General features: G+C 41.4%; 1 protein-coding gene across 5 annotated transcripts in view; it reads right to left on the bottom strand.

Annotated features, from left to right (window-relative positions):
- Positions 1–18,620, bottom strand: part of gabbr1a (gamma-aminobutyric acid (GABA) B receptor, 1a) — a 68,170-nt gene that overhangs the window by 17,799 nt on the left and 31,751 nt on the right. For all 5 annotated transcript variants that reach the window (XR_005706360.1, XM_040116699.1, XM_040116700.1 and 2 more), the window contains 8 exons: positions 16,484–16,654; positions 15,714–15,815; positions 15,342–15,407; positions 14,921–15,112; positions 10,729–10,974; positions 9,556–9,619; positions 8,570–8,647; positions 2,792–2,942 (listed from right to left, as the gene is read on the bottom strand). Coding sequence is in view for 4 of the 5 variants with exons in the window: in XM_040116699.1 (XP_039972633.1) it covers positions 2,792–2,942; positions 8,570–8,647; positions 9,556–9,619; positions 10,729–10,974; positions 14,921–15,112; positions 15,342–15,407; positions 15,714–15,815; positions 16,484–16,654 (1,070 nt within the window). In the remaining variant the exon portion in view is untranslated. The remainder of the gene's footprint in view (positions 1–2,791; positions 2,943–8,569; positions 8,648–9,555; positions 9,620–10,728; positions 10,975–14,920; positions 15,113–15,341; positions 15,408–15,713; positions 15,816–16,483; positions 16,655–18,620) is intronic.

The raw sequence follows: 18,620 nt of genomic DNA, 5'->3' as shown, positions 1-18,620 counted from the left end.
TGTTTCAAAACTGCGCTGTGTATGAAAGTACAGACAGGAGCTTAAAGGATAATAAAGCAAAAAGTAATTACCATCACAAGAAAAAATAAGTGGCCCCTATCGAGTTGTGACAATGTGTTTATTTAACTGCCACATTAGAAACAATCCCAGCATTTTGTTCTCAAAATCTCCAGATGTAAGACTCCTTTGTTGGGTATAATCTGTACAGTCCCATAACACCCACCCACCCAGCACAGCAGCTTCTCTCATCCCGCAGTGGTAGTTGTGTCTTTTATTCTTTCATCCCGTTGGCCTGCCCCTGTGTTGCCCTGGGGCCACATTGCTTATTTACTGTACAGCCACACACTCGTGCTGCCTGCATACAAACACGCATTAACACATACATACACTCTCATGTGCACACTGGCCCAAGTCCAACCTTTGATACCTCTGAAAACCCTTTAATGCTGTTACATCCCAATAATATATAATGCTCATTGTGCTGCCGGAGGTTTTTTTTTTTTTCCCTTACTATGAACCATGTCCTGGGGTTGCTTTGAATTATGGTCGATTGAGGCTACTGAAAAACTGGTACACTTTCCTCTTCTATATTAGACTGGTTGAAAAGGATGGTCTCGGTCAACTAACTCGGCTAAACTAACTCTGGTGTGGTTTGTTTGTGGTCCCAAAGCAGATGTAACGACCGCAGTATTTCATGATAGTGGATGTGATGATTTTAACATGGAATCAAAGGCTAAACTATTATTAAATCTATTTGCTGATTGTGAATTGTTTCAGGTAGCAATCTAAAAAGAAATAAAAGAAATAGTATATATTTATGCACTTCACTTGGCAGTTAAGCAAAAGAAGTAATAACTGTGGTGTGTTGTGCTTGTGTCCAACTCGATGCACTTTAAAAAGTACATGACATGGTGATCCCACAGTAATATCCCCCAAAATATTACTGTACAAGAAGCATCTTTTTACCGGTTAGTCATTAGTCATAACACGCAGTCCATTTGCAATCTAATAATACTAATAATGCTTATAATCAGTTATGACTTTGTGAGGTCTTTGGGACACTAGATAACATAATAATGGACATAAGAAGCTTTAAAGTGCTGCATGACCTGCTGTGAGTCACCAGAATCTGATTTCCCCACATGGGATCATGTGGCACTGATGATGGTGGATGACAACTGCCAGAACTGTCCGATCATTGAGTAACTTCATGTAATCAGCTCTTGGTTCACTTGGTTCAAAAAAAAAAAAAAATAGCCAGTGTGAACAGAAACCAGACCAGAACTGAAATTTTAAAAAAATTATCAAATTTTTTTCCCTATGGGTTTGGACCAGACAAACTGAGAGGGAAAAGTGTGAAAGCACCCTGAGGGACCAAAATTCGACGTTTGCTGTTGATGTTTTAGATCATTGGAGGATATTCTATAATAAAACTTTACTGTAGCTGCACTGGAGACATCAAAGCTGGAAAATCACTGGACACACATAGCAACAGCTGATATTTAAATAGTTTCAAAGTGTGTAAGACTGTCATTGTGTTGGACTTTTTCTTGTTTTTGAAGCGGACTGTTAATGTATTTTTGTCTCCTAACAAGGCAGTTGGTGGCAAAATTTTTTGACAAAAAAAGGTTAAACTGTGTTTGAAATATAATCAAAGCTGGAAGAGGGCCTGAGAGGCAGACTGGAGCCAGATAGAGACCCCCCAACGAACAAACCTCTCCAGCTTTCTGAAAAACTCCTGATAAGCTCATGGATTTATGGGACTTTATATCACTTTGACCCAGGTCAGACATAGAAATATTATGTTATAAAGACATCAGAGATGCTTACTTCACACACATGCATTAAGCTTGGAAATCCTAGATCAAAAGGAACCGTTTAAAGGAAGTCTGTTTGCATTGGGTGGGGGGCTACGCTTAAGCAGTGGCAATGAAACCAGCTGCTAGATTGCAGAAAGCTAAAACCAAATTCACCAACTTTTAGGTCCCTAAACTTGACAGGCAGTAGCGCCATGCAACATTTACATTAACCTCAAAAGAGGGAAAGATCTCCCTTGAACACATGAGTCATTTCCTCCTGTCTCATATCAAAAACTCACATTCACACTTGGTCTACACCGGATAATCAGCTCCACTAGAGCAGTTGGAGATTTTTACAGTGTGTCATTTAAATTCACTATTCAAACTTTTGGAGCTGTTGTGGCCTTCTTGAACAGTTGAATTTCATGGAACAAAACCTTGTCTTTAACCTTTGGGCCACTGGCGCCACATTTAACTGAACTAACAATTCTCATTTTTAGATTTAAAAAAAAAAAAAAAAAAATCCTTTTAACCATGACCTCCCTCTTTATTTTCACAATTATTTGTAGGTTTCAGTCATCGCTGATGCCTCTCGGAAGGACAAACATGGAGAATGGAAAAGCAAAAAAAAAAAAAAATCCAATCAATCTTGTATTTTATTGAAGTGAATGAAATACGTATCACATATTTGTCAAATCAACAGACCAAAAGCCAAAGATATTCAATGTACTATAATGTAAGACCAAGAAAAATGGCAAATTCTTACATTTGAGAAGCTGAAACTATTATATATTTTACATTTTTGCTTAAAAATCGACTTAAATAATCAATTGATTCTCAAATAGTTGCCAATTAATTTTCTGTCGATCGACTACTCGACTAATCATTGCAGCTCCAGTGAACACACATGCTGTGTTTGGGGCTTATTAGTGTGGACCTGGGAATGAAACGATGAGCGCGCCTTCATTCTCATTCAGTGTGAGTGGACTTACCGGACGTTGCCGTTGTAGATGTTGAAGGTTAGACATACGATGCCGAGCAGGATGCCAAGGCCGGCAAAGACGGACACGGCCGCAAACAGCTTTTGAGACAAAAACCGGTACTCTTCGATCACCACTGTCCGATCAGCCGGAGGTCCAGCACCTGAATGGACACAGACAGAAATGTGATGAGTGAAGATGTTTCAGGTGCCATCTACCTTTACCTGTGCATGATCCCAATTACAAGACCTGGACACTTCCCACATGGTGCTGTACTAATGGGATGAAAACTTATACAGATCTCTTATATTTAGAGCTCCAAACAATTTCTTTCCACAGTTGGGTGAGGATTGGACTTGTGGCCCCGCTGTATCATGCTGAAAAGATGTTCCCACCAATGTACTTGTATCCACCATCTCTTCAATCTCTACGATGCAATGTTACGTTAACCTACGCTGACCAAGTTACAATAAGACAATAAGGCCTGGTTTTTCCATATTTGGGTTGGTGCTAGTTTTATCAAAATTAAATTAGATTATTCTAGAGCTGTAGAGATGTAGCAATTAGACAATTAAAAGGAAAGAAAATAATTGACGACTATTTTGATAATTAATCAGTTCAGGCATTTTTTCAAGTAAAAGTGGACAATATTTGGTGGTTCCAAGCTTTTTAAATGTGAGGATTTGTTATTTTTCTGGCCATCTGATAGTAAATGAAATATCCTTGACATTAGAAGATGGCTGTGGGAAACTACGATGACATTTTTCACAATTTTATGACATTTTAAAGACTAATCGCGCGACCGATCGTTGGAGAAAATTATCTACAGATTCGTCAGAAATGAAAATAATTGTTAGTTGCCACTGAGCAGCTTCACTGGAGCAGCTGGGGTGTAAGTGCCTTGCTCGAGGGCACCTCAACGGTGGTACTGAGGAGAGAGGCAAGCGCTGCTGTTTCTTTGTCCCCACCCAGTTTCATCCTGCCGATCCTCGGATTGAACCGACAAGCTTCTGGTCACAAGCCTGCATCAATAAAATGGCTTAAAAAGACTAAACGAATCTCTCCACACAACTTCAAAATGTGTTCACAAATGGAAAATGTTAAATATAAGCAATCAGCATCTAATAATTAGAATACCAATTACTGCAGTTAAGTGGAAACTTTAACATTTCATAACTTTTCATAATGATGGAGTCACTGAGCCTTCTGAGACTTTGGGACATGGGTGCTTAACCACAGAATTACACATAATTTCATTTGATACTAAATGCTCACTATGCTCACTCTCGTAAGCTGTCCTCGGGCACTCCCTCTCTGTCTCTCTCTCTCTAGCTACTTTTTTTAAACTACTCAGGGAATCAGCGGAATGTTGTTTAAACATCAGTAAAAATACCGAAAATAAATTAACATGAAGAAAAGCCGCCGTCTCCATAAAATATTGTTACAGCTTCAGCACAGAGAAGTAAAAGAAACAGCCATCAAGGGCTACCAATGATTCCAATAAAAATTAAATTGACTTAAATGTCAATTTCTTTCATTCATATAATTTGGTGTTAAGAGCTGGAGCTTTAGGGGTTTTAAAGAGTGCGTGTGTGTACTACATACCTAATTATTCATGCTTGTGTAGCTTTAAACCAGAAGAATTCCTCAGTGAGGAGGGTTCAAAGAGGGGCAGACGGACAGGGAGCCTCTTTTTACTCTCAACAGCCTCTGACAATCTGCCTGCCTAAATCTGGGACTACCTGCAGACTTGTCTGTGTGTGTGTGTGTGTGTGCGCTCGGTCTTGAGTATGCCAATTAACTGTATATATACACTGTATGCATGATAAGCATGTAGACCTACACAGTAAGCATGAGGGAATATGCTCAAGAGGGTTCATATAAGGGATGCATGGGAGCATTTACTTGTGCATGCACCATGTGTTTAGTGTGTTTATGTTTGTGTGTAAAACAGAGATCCCACTGTATTGCCGTTGAGAAGACCCCTCATTATGCCATCTTTGCTTGTTTACACTGAACCAAACAAAGCTGGCATAATGCTGCCCCAGTGTATGATTTGAGACAGCATGCCGGCAATCTGTAATCAGGGGTGTGACGTGTAACGCCACAGCCTCAGCGTCTGCCCGGCCATGCCAGCTCTCCCTTTTACACAGACATCGATTTGGCTCTGTGACTACCTCCTCTGCCGTCTTGAAGGCGGAGGAACAATGCCCCCCCCCCGACCTTTTATACAGAACAGCGAGCCGGAGTACAGGCACGACATTCCCGCCTTGAACAGGCTGTATAAAAGGGGCTAAGGTGTGTGTGCGTCTCAGAAGGGGGACCAGAACAGGAGTGTCAGCGCTGCGTTGATGTGACAGATGTCAGTGGATGTCACTGTCAGAGTGACGCCCCATCGAGGGTCGCAGGGTGTCAAGGCGCCCATCATGCTCTGTTTAGATTCTTGTCGCAGCCGTCGCAAAGTTGATGCGTATCCGGTGTCATCTGACTGAGGAATGACAATATAAGAGGGCTTCTGTGGAGTTCACCAAGTTTAAAACCTGTCTCCTGATCATACCAGACAACTGTCCCCTACTGGGACGAAATGGCCTTGAATTATTTATTTTAATCACATTTTTTTAAGTACTTCCCAGCCGTATATACAGTAACAATAAATCCTAATGATAATTAAATAAATGCAACCTGGATCCGGACAGGTGCCACAAAATGGATGGAAAATTAAAAATCATGAATTCATGTAAGTTTTGACTAAAATCAACACTTGTTCATTATGAGCCGATGGTTTGATGGTGCTGACTGAACTCCCCAGAAAAGGGTGGAACAGTCCCCACATGCGATACCTACTGTCACAACAACCTCACTTTTGATTTGAAAGCGCGCAACGTCTCTCAAAGGCCCGCAATCAGATACGAAAAGATTTTACAACTAACATCACTGTCTGCAGCAGGCAACAGAAAATATTGAAGGTTTTTTTAATACCCTCTACGGTTTTGAGGAAACTGAATTCAGTGCTTTTAAATACCTTTCAAGACCTACAGATACTCTGTATAACCTCTCATTTGTCCATCTGTTTAATTCACAGCATATCCGCTATATGAACTACATGAGAGCATGAAGTCTGAACAACACGCACACAACATATGATGCCTTGAAAAGTAGTACAAATGTGCAGTGACCCGGACACATCGCATAGCTAGCGTGTTTTAAATAAGGTACAACTAATTTTACATTTATGTATGCGTGAGTGTGCAAGTGAGTCATATGTCATATGCTGCCAGTTTTACCAAGAACAAGTAAGAGAGAGCGCATTACACCCATTTCAGCTTCTTTGCATCGGCTTACTCGACTTTTATTAGTAGTTTGACATGCTCTGAATGGCATCTCTCTGTCTATCCTCCTAACTGCTGCCTTAGGGTCATTGAACACAACATCATTAAATGTACCAACAGCTGAGACAAAGAAGTATGGAGGGCAGCCTTCTCATAATTGACCACAACGGTATATATACACAATATATATACAGTATATACACACACACACACACACACACACACACACACACACACACACACACACATCACCCAACATGCAACTTCTGCAAATTCCTTTAAAGGGGAGTTCCACAGATCTAACGCATCAAAGTAAGTTTACAGATCCTGGGGATTACTACTGCATATGTCAAAGAAGTTGTATTTAGTCTTAGCGCTGTGCCAAAGTGCCGGCTGGGTCTGAAGACTACATGTTTGAAAATTGAAAAAAAAAATCTGGGGGAGTGGAGTCACAAATAACTGAGCTTGCCAGACGTTAGTAGCTCGCTTGAGGCTAGAGGCTCCAGGCTACATTAGCTGCTACTAGTATAAAACACCAGAATCTGAAACTCAGCTGTCAGCGGTCGAGATGCATTGTTGGTGATGTAGGCGCCAGGCTTTGACAAGAAAGAAGAACGCATGGAATGAAAAACGATGACATCTCTTTTTTAGACTGTCCATTGTGGGCTCGACAATGTTTTAGGAGTTCAGTGCTAAATCAAAGCAGTACTCTTTTACATGTCTCAAGTTTTTAGACTTGCCTTTATGAAGCCTGTATCCTTGCTTTTATTGAATCTGACTAAAAATTGTTTCCTTATTTCAACTCATCTTAAATCTTATAATTCTAGCCAGTTTAATTGTATTTTAATGTTTTATTTGCTAATGTAAAAAATGTTTTATTTAAAAAGCTGACAGAAAATTTAATGTAAAGCACTTTGAGCTGCATTGTATGCATGAGAAGTGCTATACAAATAAAGTTATTGTTACTATTATATGATGCACAAAAGACTATAATAAATAAATACTAAGTAGTACAGCTACTGCTGTGTGTGGACATGTGTGTGTATGCATGTGTGAACTGTCCATTCAGTCAATGCACTTGCACCATTTAAACCCTCCTCCGTCCTTGATCGAAGAATCAGGACAGGGTGTTGCCATGGAGACCCAGCTCTATAACAGTTGCCACAGCGATTAGAAGAAGAGCTGAGCTGAAGTGGTTGTTAGAGCGACTGTGGAGAGAGTGAGAAAGTGAGGCATGGAGGCGCCTGGTAAACACACAGGAAAACAAGTAGAGGGGTTAAGTTGAAAATGCCCATATATACTCCCTCCTGTCAGCATGAAGCAAATCAAGCACCCCCCCCATCAACAAAAAAAACGTCCCCGAACTGAGTCCGCTCCAGACAGCAGGAAATTACTCATTTCCTCTCAACAAATAGATGGATGTGTCTTTATTTGGTAAACAAGAAAAAAAAAAAAACTAACTCAAGCACCAGTAGAGAAAGGTGAAAAACAAAAGTAACAAAACTCACCTCTGACACTTTGGAGGGCAAGTCATTTCCAACTCAGCAGGTTTTATCTGGGCTAACACCGAGCCTGTTGCATTGCAACAGGCCAAACTGAAGAGCTGGCGGCCGACCTGGTGAGGGCCATGTTGCCTACATGCATACAGGTCACCCGTCCCTTGCCATTCATGCTTACATGGAATCTCTACCTCCTCTGGGTTCAGTTAAGCCTTGGCAACAGACCATTTCCCTAAAAGGCTAAAAAAAGGCAGCTCTCTATGGGCCACCGCGGCATGCAGGATTGATTAATGGCACACTGTCCAGGCACAAGTATGTCACCTCTCCAGGGAGGTATGGGCCAGTAAACAACCACAGAATTGGTCTTGATGCCTGAGGCAAATCAACAGTAATAGGTTTTCACAGCAAACTAGAATATGGGCAGCAAGAGTTACAGCTTAGGTTCCGGTTTGTGTGACGTGAGTTCAATCTTCTTCATATTGTAGAATGATGTAAAAACAGACTCTTGGTGTGATTGGTTAGTTTAGCCCAGAAGCTTTCACATGATGAGGCCTGGAGAGAGAGCTGTGAAGCAAAGATACCGCCGGTGGTAATGGGGACACAGTGTCAGGCTTTTGAAATCCATGGGTTAGCCAGGCAAACTTAGCTGCTGCCCCTGTGTGATTACTGTGCACTTTCTGCGCCAGCATTTTAACACAATTTTGACAGTGAGTAAGCAGGCGGCTCATTTTGGGGTGAGCATCAGCCTCCAAATAACTAGCTTCACCCAAATTAGCGGTTAGAAAAAAATCCAGAATGACTACGTATCCTTTGGACAGTAAGAAATGCTAAATTAAGCCACACAGAGGAGGTCTAATGTCGAAGCACGAAGATGTGACCCCGTTGAGTCACAGCATCCGCCTGACAGACAGGATAAAAATACAGACACAGGAAGCTGGGCAAAGACAGTTTCATGTAGTTACCTATCCAAACATCATTTCCAAACCAGGAGAGGTTCTTCTGAGAGCTGTCATAGTAACCAATCTTCTTGTAACTGCCTCCTAAATGTTTGAGAAAGAAAGACAATAAAATAATTAGTAGTTTAGTTATAGTTTAAATAGTATTGCTTGAATCATTTCGTCATTTCGTCCCCCATTGTCTTGTGTGCGACCATGATTTCAAACAATACAGCAAAACCTGAGAGCGCAGATAAACATTTATATTCATACTCACACTTTATATCTATTTTTCTATCATTCCTGTGCCTTCACATTAATGTAATGTGTAGGTACAGAAAAAACACAATGAACAGATAAAAGAAATGAGGGATGAAAAGGTGCATAAAGAATGACAAACAAAGAAGTACAAAAGGGAAGAAGAAGGAGAGAAGGAGGAGGAAAAAAAAAAAAAAAAGGAGCTTATGTGGCAGTCTTGACCAGGAATACTGATGAGGTCCCACAGTGATTCAAGGATTCAAGTTAAGTCGTCTCATTGTGGATGTCAAATTACCTCGACACCACAACAGGAAATATGAAAGAGAATGTAAAAAGGGGCAGGATTATAAATTCTCATCCTTAAGGACGCCATAGAGAACAGAGGTAGAAAATAACCCTCAACCTTATCCGACGCGGGGAAACTCATTAAGTCACTGGTGACAAATAGGATGCCATTTCCAGAAACAGCCTAAATCGAAGGCTTGTGCCCAATTAGAGCGAAGCCTTGAGTCAACACATTCCTGCATCAAGCCCAATCGCATGTGCAATTATAGGCCACTGAGACCAATCGCAGTGAAGGCCGCAACCCCCCCCCCCCAGAAAAGAGGCTTTGCTCTGCAATGAGCCGAGAATACCAATCAATACATGATGAATACATTCATCAATGACAGTTTTCACGAATGAGCTGACATTTACGGTTATGAACAGATTCTGTAATCCAACATCTTCGAGGGGACAGTGTGGGAGAGTTTTACCTTGCAGTTGCTCGATAAGGGTCATTGCCATCCTGGAGCCCTGGGCGTCAAACACCACCTGGCCCTGAGACACCGATGGGAGGAAGTCTGTTATACTGCAAATAATTAACGCCTTCCTTAAAGGAGTAGTTCAACATTCTGATAAATACACCTATTTGCTTTCTTGTCACAAATTAGATGTTAAAACTGAAACTACTCGTGTGTGTGTGTGTGTGTGTGTAAGCTTAAATATGAAGATACAGCCAGCAGCCAGTTAGTGTAGCTTAGCACAAAGACTGGAGACCAGGATGAAGGCTGAGTAATGGGAATGTGGCGGCATCACAAGTTAGCCATATATATTTGGAAAAGGCGGCAAATGGCAAGGCTGGATTACCAACCTCTAGGGACCCCAAAAAGCCATATAAATCCAATCCATATAAAGAAGCTCATTTGTTGCAAAGTTGTGTTTTATTACATTGCTTTCACTGTTTTCTGTGTGTCAAGCAATTAACACACAGAAAACCTCAGGCAAGGTAATATGCCGTCATAGAAGTATAAAAACAAAACAACAAAAAAAAACCCTTAACAACAACAACAACAACAATTTAAACGATTAATCTGTTATCAAATTCGTTGAAACTGTACTGTGGAGGTCAACTGGTCCCAAGAACAAATTTTTGCCTCAGGGCCACGTAGGAGGTTAATCCGGCAAATGCAAACAGCACAGTTTTTACCGAAACTGTTTGTTGAAAAAAAATCCATCACAGTTTACAAACCAACTTCATGGTCCAATTTATTGTAGTTGTGCGCCCACTCAGTTTGTGCAATGAGGTATTCTTACTGACATTCCATATGCACTCACAGGTTTTTATCTCCACATACTAAATGTTATGTATCTATCAGAAAGATTTACACTCTTAAACTGCTACACCACTGACTTTGGGATATCAATTTCTTTTTAGCCCTTTGTGCAGAGATTTGAAACAAGTGTGTCTACAGAGTTTGGTCACCATGAACAAGTAACAGCCGGAATTGTAAGAGTTAAAGACACTGCGTTCAAAAGACAAAAAACAAGAAAAACATTGCATATTCACATATGATAAATAACTATGGAGTACCAAATGTATGGCATAAGCAGTTGTTTTTATTATCTGTGCTTCTTTTCCCATCTGTTCTCTCATCTTATGCACTCACCGAGACACCTTCAAAGGAGCTTGTGTTGAGGGCCCTGTAGATCTCGGAGGTGATGTCGTGGTTGTTATAATTGAAGTCCTCCAGACGTCGGCCCTTGGCCTTCAGCGGCGCAACAGTCTTATTGAGGGCAAGCGCCAGAGCCCACACAGCGTCGTAGGCCAGAGGAGCCTCCTGAAACCCGCCAGTCTCCTCAGGGTTCTTTCCTCCCAGACGAGACATCAAGGCGGCGAGAAATTCCTGTGATGTCTAAAAGACACAGGTTAAAAAGGTTATCAAAGGGGAGTCCCTCTGAACAAAGGCAATGCTCCAGAAAGAGATGGTGAGTCAGATTTTATGTTTTTACTATTAGACATTAATTTGTCTATTACTGAGATGGTGGTTAAGAGACAGTGAAGGAGAAGCAGTTCTCATCTGGAGGAATTACAATCCTCAGATTCCCAGAACTGAACTTTGGTCTTCATTTAGACTGTACGTAGAATTTTATGTAAGGATTTTTTTTCTGCTCCCATTGTCAACATATTCTCATGTGCACCTACTTTGATTGAAAGATTTGACCAAACTGAATGGCTTCATGGTCAGAAACACTTTTTCTAAAACTCTGAATGAATTTAAATCCTTCAGATACCGACGAAGGTTGGAGTGCCGAAAATTAAATCTGCCTTAAAATAAATATTTCTCGTAAATATTGTCACTGCTACGTGGGGCACTATCGTTGTCCCCTATGATAAAATCAAGGGGTTGTGGGACTATGGACCAGCTCCAGTCCGTCCACCCATCAAGAAGTTCATATGCCAAAATATATACACATTTTTTACAAAACTGAGAAGGAGAATGGTGCATATCAAATCGCAGCATGTAAACAGTTTTATACAAAGAATTAGGGTTAACTTTTGCCTCAAGGTCAAACCAGATTAGCATTTGTAGTAACCCAAGGGCCACTTGGGCCACAGGAGCTCTTGGGCAGACCGGAGGGGCACTTGGACCACTCAAGTGACCCCCCGCCCCCCATTTGGACAGTGTGTGGTATTAGAACTATACTGAATATAAAGTTGTTTTATAAAAAGTTACAAAACAAGTTATACAATAAAAGTTGTTCAGAGGGGTACTTCGGCATTAAGAGCTGTGCCTGCTCAGCTAACTGCTACAGCATGTTCTCATCTAACTCTCTACAAGAAAGCAAATAACTGTCTTTCCCAAAATGTTAATATTCTCCTTTAAAATGTGCTGTACTTACCTAAGGAGGGAGCTAAAATATTAGCTTAGATGTTTTTTGTTTTTTTTTTACAAAGGCGGTTTTCTTCTAATATTTGCAAATACATCCTGCCAGATTTTGACACAACTTTAGCAAAACTGAAACTAGGGCCCTCTGTTTACAATTCAAAGCAAGGAAAAATACTGTTTCCTTATTGGCGTCTCGCTTTTAACTTCAAACAACACAAAAAAAAAAAAAAAAAACGTAGAATCGGGCCACCCTGTTCCAGAGCAAATAATGACTAATCCCAAGACCAAAGTTAATAAGTGTACAATCAAGCTGTTTAGAGCGGTTTTTATAATTAAACACCAATAAACATTATCTCCCACTGAAAGCAGAGGTTAAATGTATGGCAGGAGCTTGTTGCTACAAATCATCAAGGTGTCCCTGTGGATTCTTTCAGACCAATTAGACCTACACACCTCCAGTTCATCTCTGTCAGATTTCATCTCATTGAAATTCCACCTTGGCATTTGGCACTTAAATCTGCCACTAGCTACTGAAAACTAGCTGACAATGGGATACTGCAGGCCCTGCGGTATCGGCACACTAGCTTCATCTAGTCCTCTATCTAAAAGAAATATGCCAATTTCAAACTTGGAAATTGAATTTGAATAGATTGGCTATGAGCAGGAGTTGTGGCTGTAATTCTTATCACCCGTTGAGCAGCACGTCAGCAGCTAAATCAGCAGGTAGTGGCAGGTGCTGTATGAATATAAACAACAGCTGCTGCTGATGTGCAAGAGAGGGGAGGAGGGGTCGACGGGGGATGGCGGAAAAAAGGTGGGGATGAGGAAATGGTAAAAGAGAAGGGAAAGGAGGGGTGGGTAAACAAGAGGAGCAAAAGGATGATCCACAATAGAACAGCGGAGTCAGAGAAGGTCGAACAATGGGAGGGACGGAGAGAGGAAGAGACGGTTTAAGAGGATTAGAGAAGGTGAACAGAGGAGAGCGACGGGCGAAAGAGAAGCAGAAAACGACTGGTACCTGAGAGGCTAAACAAAAGGTCAGCCAAATTATAAAAGGAAGACATTCAAAAAGAGTGACACTGATCATTTAAACAAATAATCCATGGTATTCTTCCATGAAGAAATAGTTATTCTACCCTCTACCAGAGGTTTAAGAAGCATAATATTTAGGTCATACACAGTTCACTGAAGGTATGACACTATTGCTCTAAACACTCAGTGTCTGGTTTTTCCTGGAAAAAAAAAAAAACTGTCTCATGGAGATCAAACCATTTGACATGAAGCATTAACCATAACAGGGTTGGAACAGACAAAGAGCTAAAACTACATGAACAGAAAAATCCAAGAAGGACAACATCACAGCGGACACTGATCATTATTACAGTATTTTAGGGCTCATTATTACTTGTTTTAATTTCTGCGGAAAAAAAAAAAAAAAAAAAATCTAGAAATCTTAGTGTTTCATTTGATTATTAAAGAAGGCTAATGTGCATTCAGAGAAAATGTGAAGTGGATTTTAGATGCAGCACAATTCCATACAAAGTCAATGGAAAGACTTGATTATAAGCAAATTAGCTCAGGGCAACACAAATTGACGTACGTGCACAATTGAAGTGTTTCAACATGGGCAAAAAAATTGCAAATCTGCAATAGGGTGAATGAGAGACAGACTGGAGGGAATTAACAGAAAGTACTGGAGTTTCTGATCCTATCTGAATTCTGAACACAACCACAGGCGCACTCCCCTTCACACAGTTGGTGTGTATGTTGCTAGCTAGCTTACAGCTAACTTTAATATCCGTTCACTCGGTACATTGGCTGTTTCTAGCGACTCAACACAGACCGCACAAATGGTCCTGCGGTTAAAGGCATGCCGGCGAAAATCTGACAAAAAAAAAAAAAAAAAAAAGATAGGCACAGCTGTGCTCTGAGCTAAATGTTAATAGAAGCATGCTAACATGCTAACAATGACAATGCCAACATGCTGACATTTGACAAGTATATTGTTTACCATGTTCACCCTCTTAGTGAAGCTAATTAGCATGCAAATGTTTGGCAATTAGCACTGAACAAAAGTGCAGCTGGAAGTGATGGGAATGTCATTAGTTTTGCAGGCGTTTGGTCATAAACCAAAGTTGTGGGCAAATTTAAATTTTCACCTGATGATGGCACTAGACGTAAAGTGTTTTAGGATCACCAAAGTTATTACAGTTCTGATCCTGAGGGGTACATGAACGTCGATACCAAGTGTCATGACTGTACATCCAACAGCTGTCGAGATATTTCACCAAAAACCAAAAATGTCAACCTCACGGTTGCACAACAGAAAAAGTCAAGAAAGTCGGGAAAGCTCTATTCTTTCCTTTACACCTTTTGGGTGCATGGAGACATAAGATACAGGTTATAATTGGTGTAAACCAGGGTGTTCCTTTTCTGCGTATTTTTAAATTAAAATCAGTTTATGGCATTTACTGATACGTTTGAGGGTTGCAGGTGTTCCATTTCATGATGGATATTTCCTCTTCTTGGTGTTAATTCTTATTTGTAATTATTTTTAACTTCCTGATTGTTTTTCTGTACTGAATTATCCTCCGTTTTTATCATATGTCATCTGTGTAGTTCAACATGTATTTGGACCTTGGGAAATAGAACTGTACTCCATTTCCCATATGTACTTGCAAGACAAAGCACAGGTGTGCTCGATTTGATGTCATTAGAAGCTCATTAAGCATCGGCACAGGACCTAAGTGTCTTAACGATTTTTGAATTGTGATGTATTTTTCACTCATTTCACTCCGTGACATAAATGCGACTTGTTATTTGTAAATTACACACCATAGTTGGTAAGATGTTGTTTCAAGCTGGTCATATTGCAATTCCTTGACACTAAATAACATCAAAGATTACTTAATATATCTTCAATATAATTATTACAGTCACTGGAGGGAGAATGAGACAATAGAGTTCCCACCATATTGGAGACGCCGCGGACAGTCTCAGGATTTAGCATGACGATCTCGGTGGTCACGTGTCCCTCCACAGCCTCCGTCATGTTCTCCACTGTACAGTTGATAGCTGGGTCTTTGATCTTGAACCAGTTGTCTGCATACCAGCCTATCAGGAACCAAACATACTTCTTCCCGTAGAGCTTCTCCTTGAACACCTGCAGCCGGGAGGGAGGGAGGCAGATACGGAGATTGGATGAAGGGAGGGAGAAAATGATAAATAACCATGAGGAGAATTATTCCCAGAGATGTGTTGAGCATGTTGAATCATTGCCAAACAAGGAAATTCATTCAGATATTCAAAAAGCTCATTACAGAGCTCAATTTCTGCTAATACCCAGTCAGTTTCAGTCTACTGAGATCAATCGAGCGGGAAAAGGTACTAACCTCACAAAACACCTTCCTGGCCTCAGTCTCATAAAAGAGCCCAACAATGATCCTTGCATCCTGACGCTGCATAAAAAAATTAAAAAACAAAACACCAACAGTTAGTTACATCTGCGGCAACAATATAACTTCACAATAGCACGGCTTGATGTGGCAGCGAACAGTTCCAAAGTTAATGCTGCTTCACAGAACGGCACGTACTGCTGTTCAGGAGTTGCTAATTAGCATGCCGCATTAATTTCCTCTATCAAATCACCTCTATGCTAATGGTATCGTGTGCAGCTGTTAGCCGGAGGAGGAAGGAGAGGGGGAGTGAGAGAGAGAGAGAGAGAGACACGACCAGCAGCTGAGGTGAATTTTTAATCAAAGCACCTTGAGGTTCTTGACAGCGACAGCTGGGTCGGTGAGGAAACTCTGGCGAACGCTGATCTCGATGCCTGCCTCCTTCACCCTCTGTTCCAGATCGTCCAGAGTCTGCAAGATGAAAGGGAAGGACAGGGGGAGACATACAGGGGGGCGGAAGGGGGGGTTAGAGAGGCAGCTGAACAGAGAGACAGCGGGAAGTGACAGGTTGCGATTATAGAGAAAGACAAAAGAAAAGCAACAGAGTGTAAAGGGAAAAAAAAACAAATGAAAAAAATATGAAGTGTATATGAGAAATGACAAGAGGAGGATGGACAGTTTGGGGATGTATGATAAACAAGAAAGGCAGCATGCAAGAGAATAGATTTTTACACAAAGAACGCAACTGAAAAGAAGAATGTGAGAAGAAAGAGGAAAGAATGTGAGGATGGGATCATTAACCTCCATTACAGGAACCAACCCAAGTGTCATGGTATCGACCGCTGTGCCTGGGAAAGATGTATTGCTTGATCAATATTTCTCACAACCAATATTCCAACGAATTACTTCAAAAATCCTCCATCAATCGCCAGGAGAGATTGCCTGAAGGTGTATCACATAGCCTGAGAACACAACTGCTCCCATAAACAAACAAACAGAGGCAGGCAGGCAATCAGGCAAATCACACCCGCAATTTACCAAAAATGATATGAAGAAAAAGAAAAAAGAAAAGGAGGAAGAAGAAAGTTAAAAAAAAATGAAGGTGCAAAGTTGAGATGAAGGAGATTAAAGGTACTGACTGAGGTGAAGACTTCGGTGGTCTGCTGAATGGTTGCAATGCGAGTCCACTTCCACTTCTGGAAGAGCTGCACCCTGGTGGGGTTGTGGAGGGTGGCCGACGGGTGCGTGCGGAAGAAGGTGGGGAAACGCTGACGGTTTGATAAGGCCGGTGAGCTGGAGCCATAGGACAGCTGGGAAACACAAAAACAGAGAAAGAGATGAGGAAAACAGTGACTCAGGCAGAAAGGAGAAAAGGATATAGAAGTTTAGGGTGGAAGGAAACAGAGAAAACGAGAAAAAAATATACTTCTGAAGGTCCTCCCGGGCATCAGTAGTAAACACACTTCAATCAACTGTATTCAAATCAGGACTCTCTTGTTCCTCCTCTGTACACACCGTTCTTTGATGGCGACTGGTTCAAACAGCAAACAAAAGAGACGAAAAGCCAGCAAAAAGACAGAGAGCTGTGCTCATTTTCTCATTTTATTCCACACCCCCTCCCTCCCCTCTTTTAGCTCCCCTCCAGCTTATGAGGTGTGTTGATAAACTCTGTAATTTCAATTTTTAAAAAAAATACAAAAAAAATAACTGTGCATGCAGGATTTCCCATGCATACGTTGCCATGACAATGCAATGACACTTTGTACTATCAAAAACAAAACAAAAACTAAATTAAAAATTAATTAAAAATTAATTGTTGTTGTTACAAACAGTAGCCCCAGTGATCATCTTTGTCTTTCACTTGGAACTATATAATCTGAATTCTCAGGCACAATTCCCAGAAAAAAAAATCCTTTGTGGAGAGGCGGAACGCTAAGATGTGCGTCCAAAGCAGCAGGGAAGAGGAATGTTGGAAAATGCCAACAGAAACAGGTAGAAGACTGTTCCTCTAAAAAAATTAGTTTCACAGTGACAGCTGGAGATAAAATACTCGATAAGTATCCTTTCAAATGGGAAACCGTTACAGATACATAAAGCCTATCCTCTTCCCCAGCTCCCATCTCAGCCCCATTACCTGTACGGCCCTGGGATGTTCACCACTGGGTGCTCCCAGTGGTGAACAGAGGCGGCTTGATGATATATGTCAAATGTCATGTACAATGCGGACTACCCACAATAACAAATCCCTGTGGGCACAGGCAGGTAGACAAAGGCATCAGTGAGAAGGAAGAGAAACTATACAGGAAGTGACAGGTGATCTGGGTGCAGCAGTGAAAGATCTGGGGAAAGCCGGAGCACGCCAACACTGGACACGGCGTGCGCCGTTTTTCCACGGTCTCCAGGTTGAACAACGAGTTTCCTCGGAGCGGCGGGAAACAGTGTGCAATGGGCTATGAGGTACGTTTTCAGTCGTTTGGTGGGTGTGTATGAGGTGTTACCCAATGAGCAGCGATGTATACAAACCCCAAGGTGTATAAAAGACAGTGGCGCCTGCGTAACACAACAGGTAACGCACCTGTCTGCGCTGAGGTGCGCCGCAGCAGCTGACTGGGGACTAGAGGCTTCTCTGTGCACAGCTGCCCAGCTGGCATCTACCGATAGCCTGCATGTGAGGCGCTTAGGGAACATTGGTATTTGTAGGTGTAGAAAACAACCACGGCTCCACTCTCCCCTTCTAAACTGCATGAGTCCCCGCATATGCACATCAGTCACATGCTGAGCCACCCACCACAAGTAAATTCTCAGCCTGCTGGGAACTCAGATAGATGTGCCTAACGTAAATGAGCACATGCAGACAGTGTGACGGGAGTTAAATGACGGAAAAACATATTTGTTTAAAAACACATCAACGGTCACACACCACCCTACTGCTGTAAATACTCACTAGAGCACCAAAGTTGTATAAATCCAATGCATATAAATGTAGTTTTGTATGCTGAACTAGGCTAAGAGTCTACAACCATTCTAGTGGATCCTGAAGCTGTATTTAGGCACAGAGGTGCTTGGAGCTAAATGCTAGCATCAGCATGCTAACATGCTCACAATGACAATGCTAACTTGCTGATGTTAAAGCAGGTAATACTTACCAGGTGTACAATCTTAGTTTAGCACGTTATCATGCTTACATTTGCTATAAGCAAGAAACAAAAATTACAGCTGAGGCCGACGGAAATGTCATTAGTTTTGCAGGTATTTGGTCACAAACCAAAGTATTGG

The sequence above is a fragment of the Xiphias gladius genome, chromosome 22 (genome assembly GCF_016859285.1).
Source record: "Xiphias gladius isolate SHS-SW01 ecotype Sanya breed wild chromosome 22, ASM1685928v1, whole genome shotgun sequence".
Classification (NCBI taxonomy): Eukaryota; Metazoa; Chordata; class Actinopteri; order Istiophoriformes; family Xiphiidae; genus Xiphias; species Xiphias gladius.
Note: the sequence above shows the minus strand (reverse complement) of the source record. Positions and strands in the feature narration are given on the sequence as shown.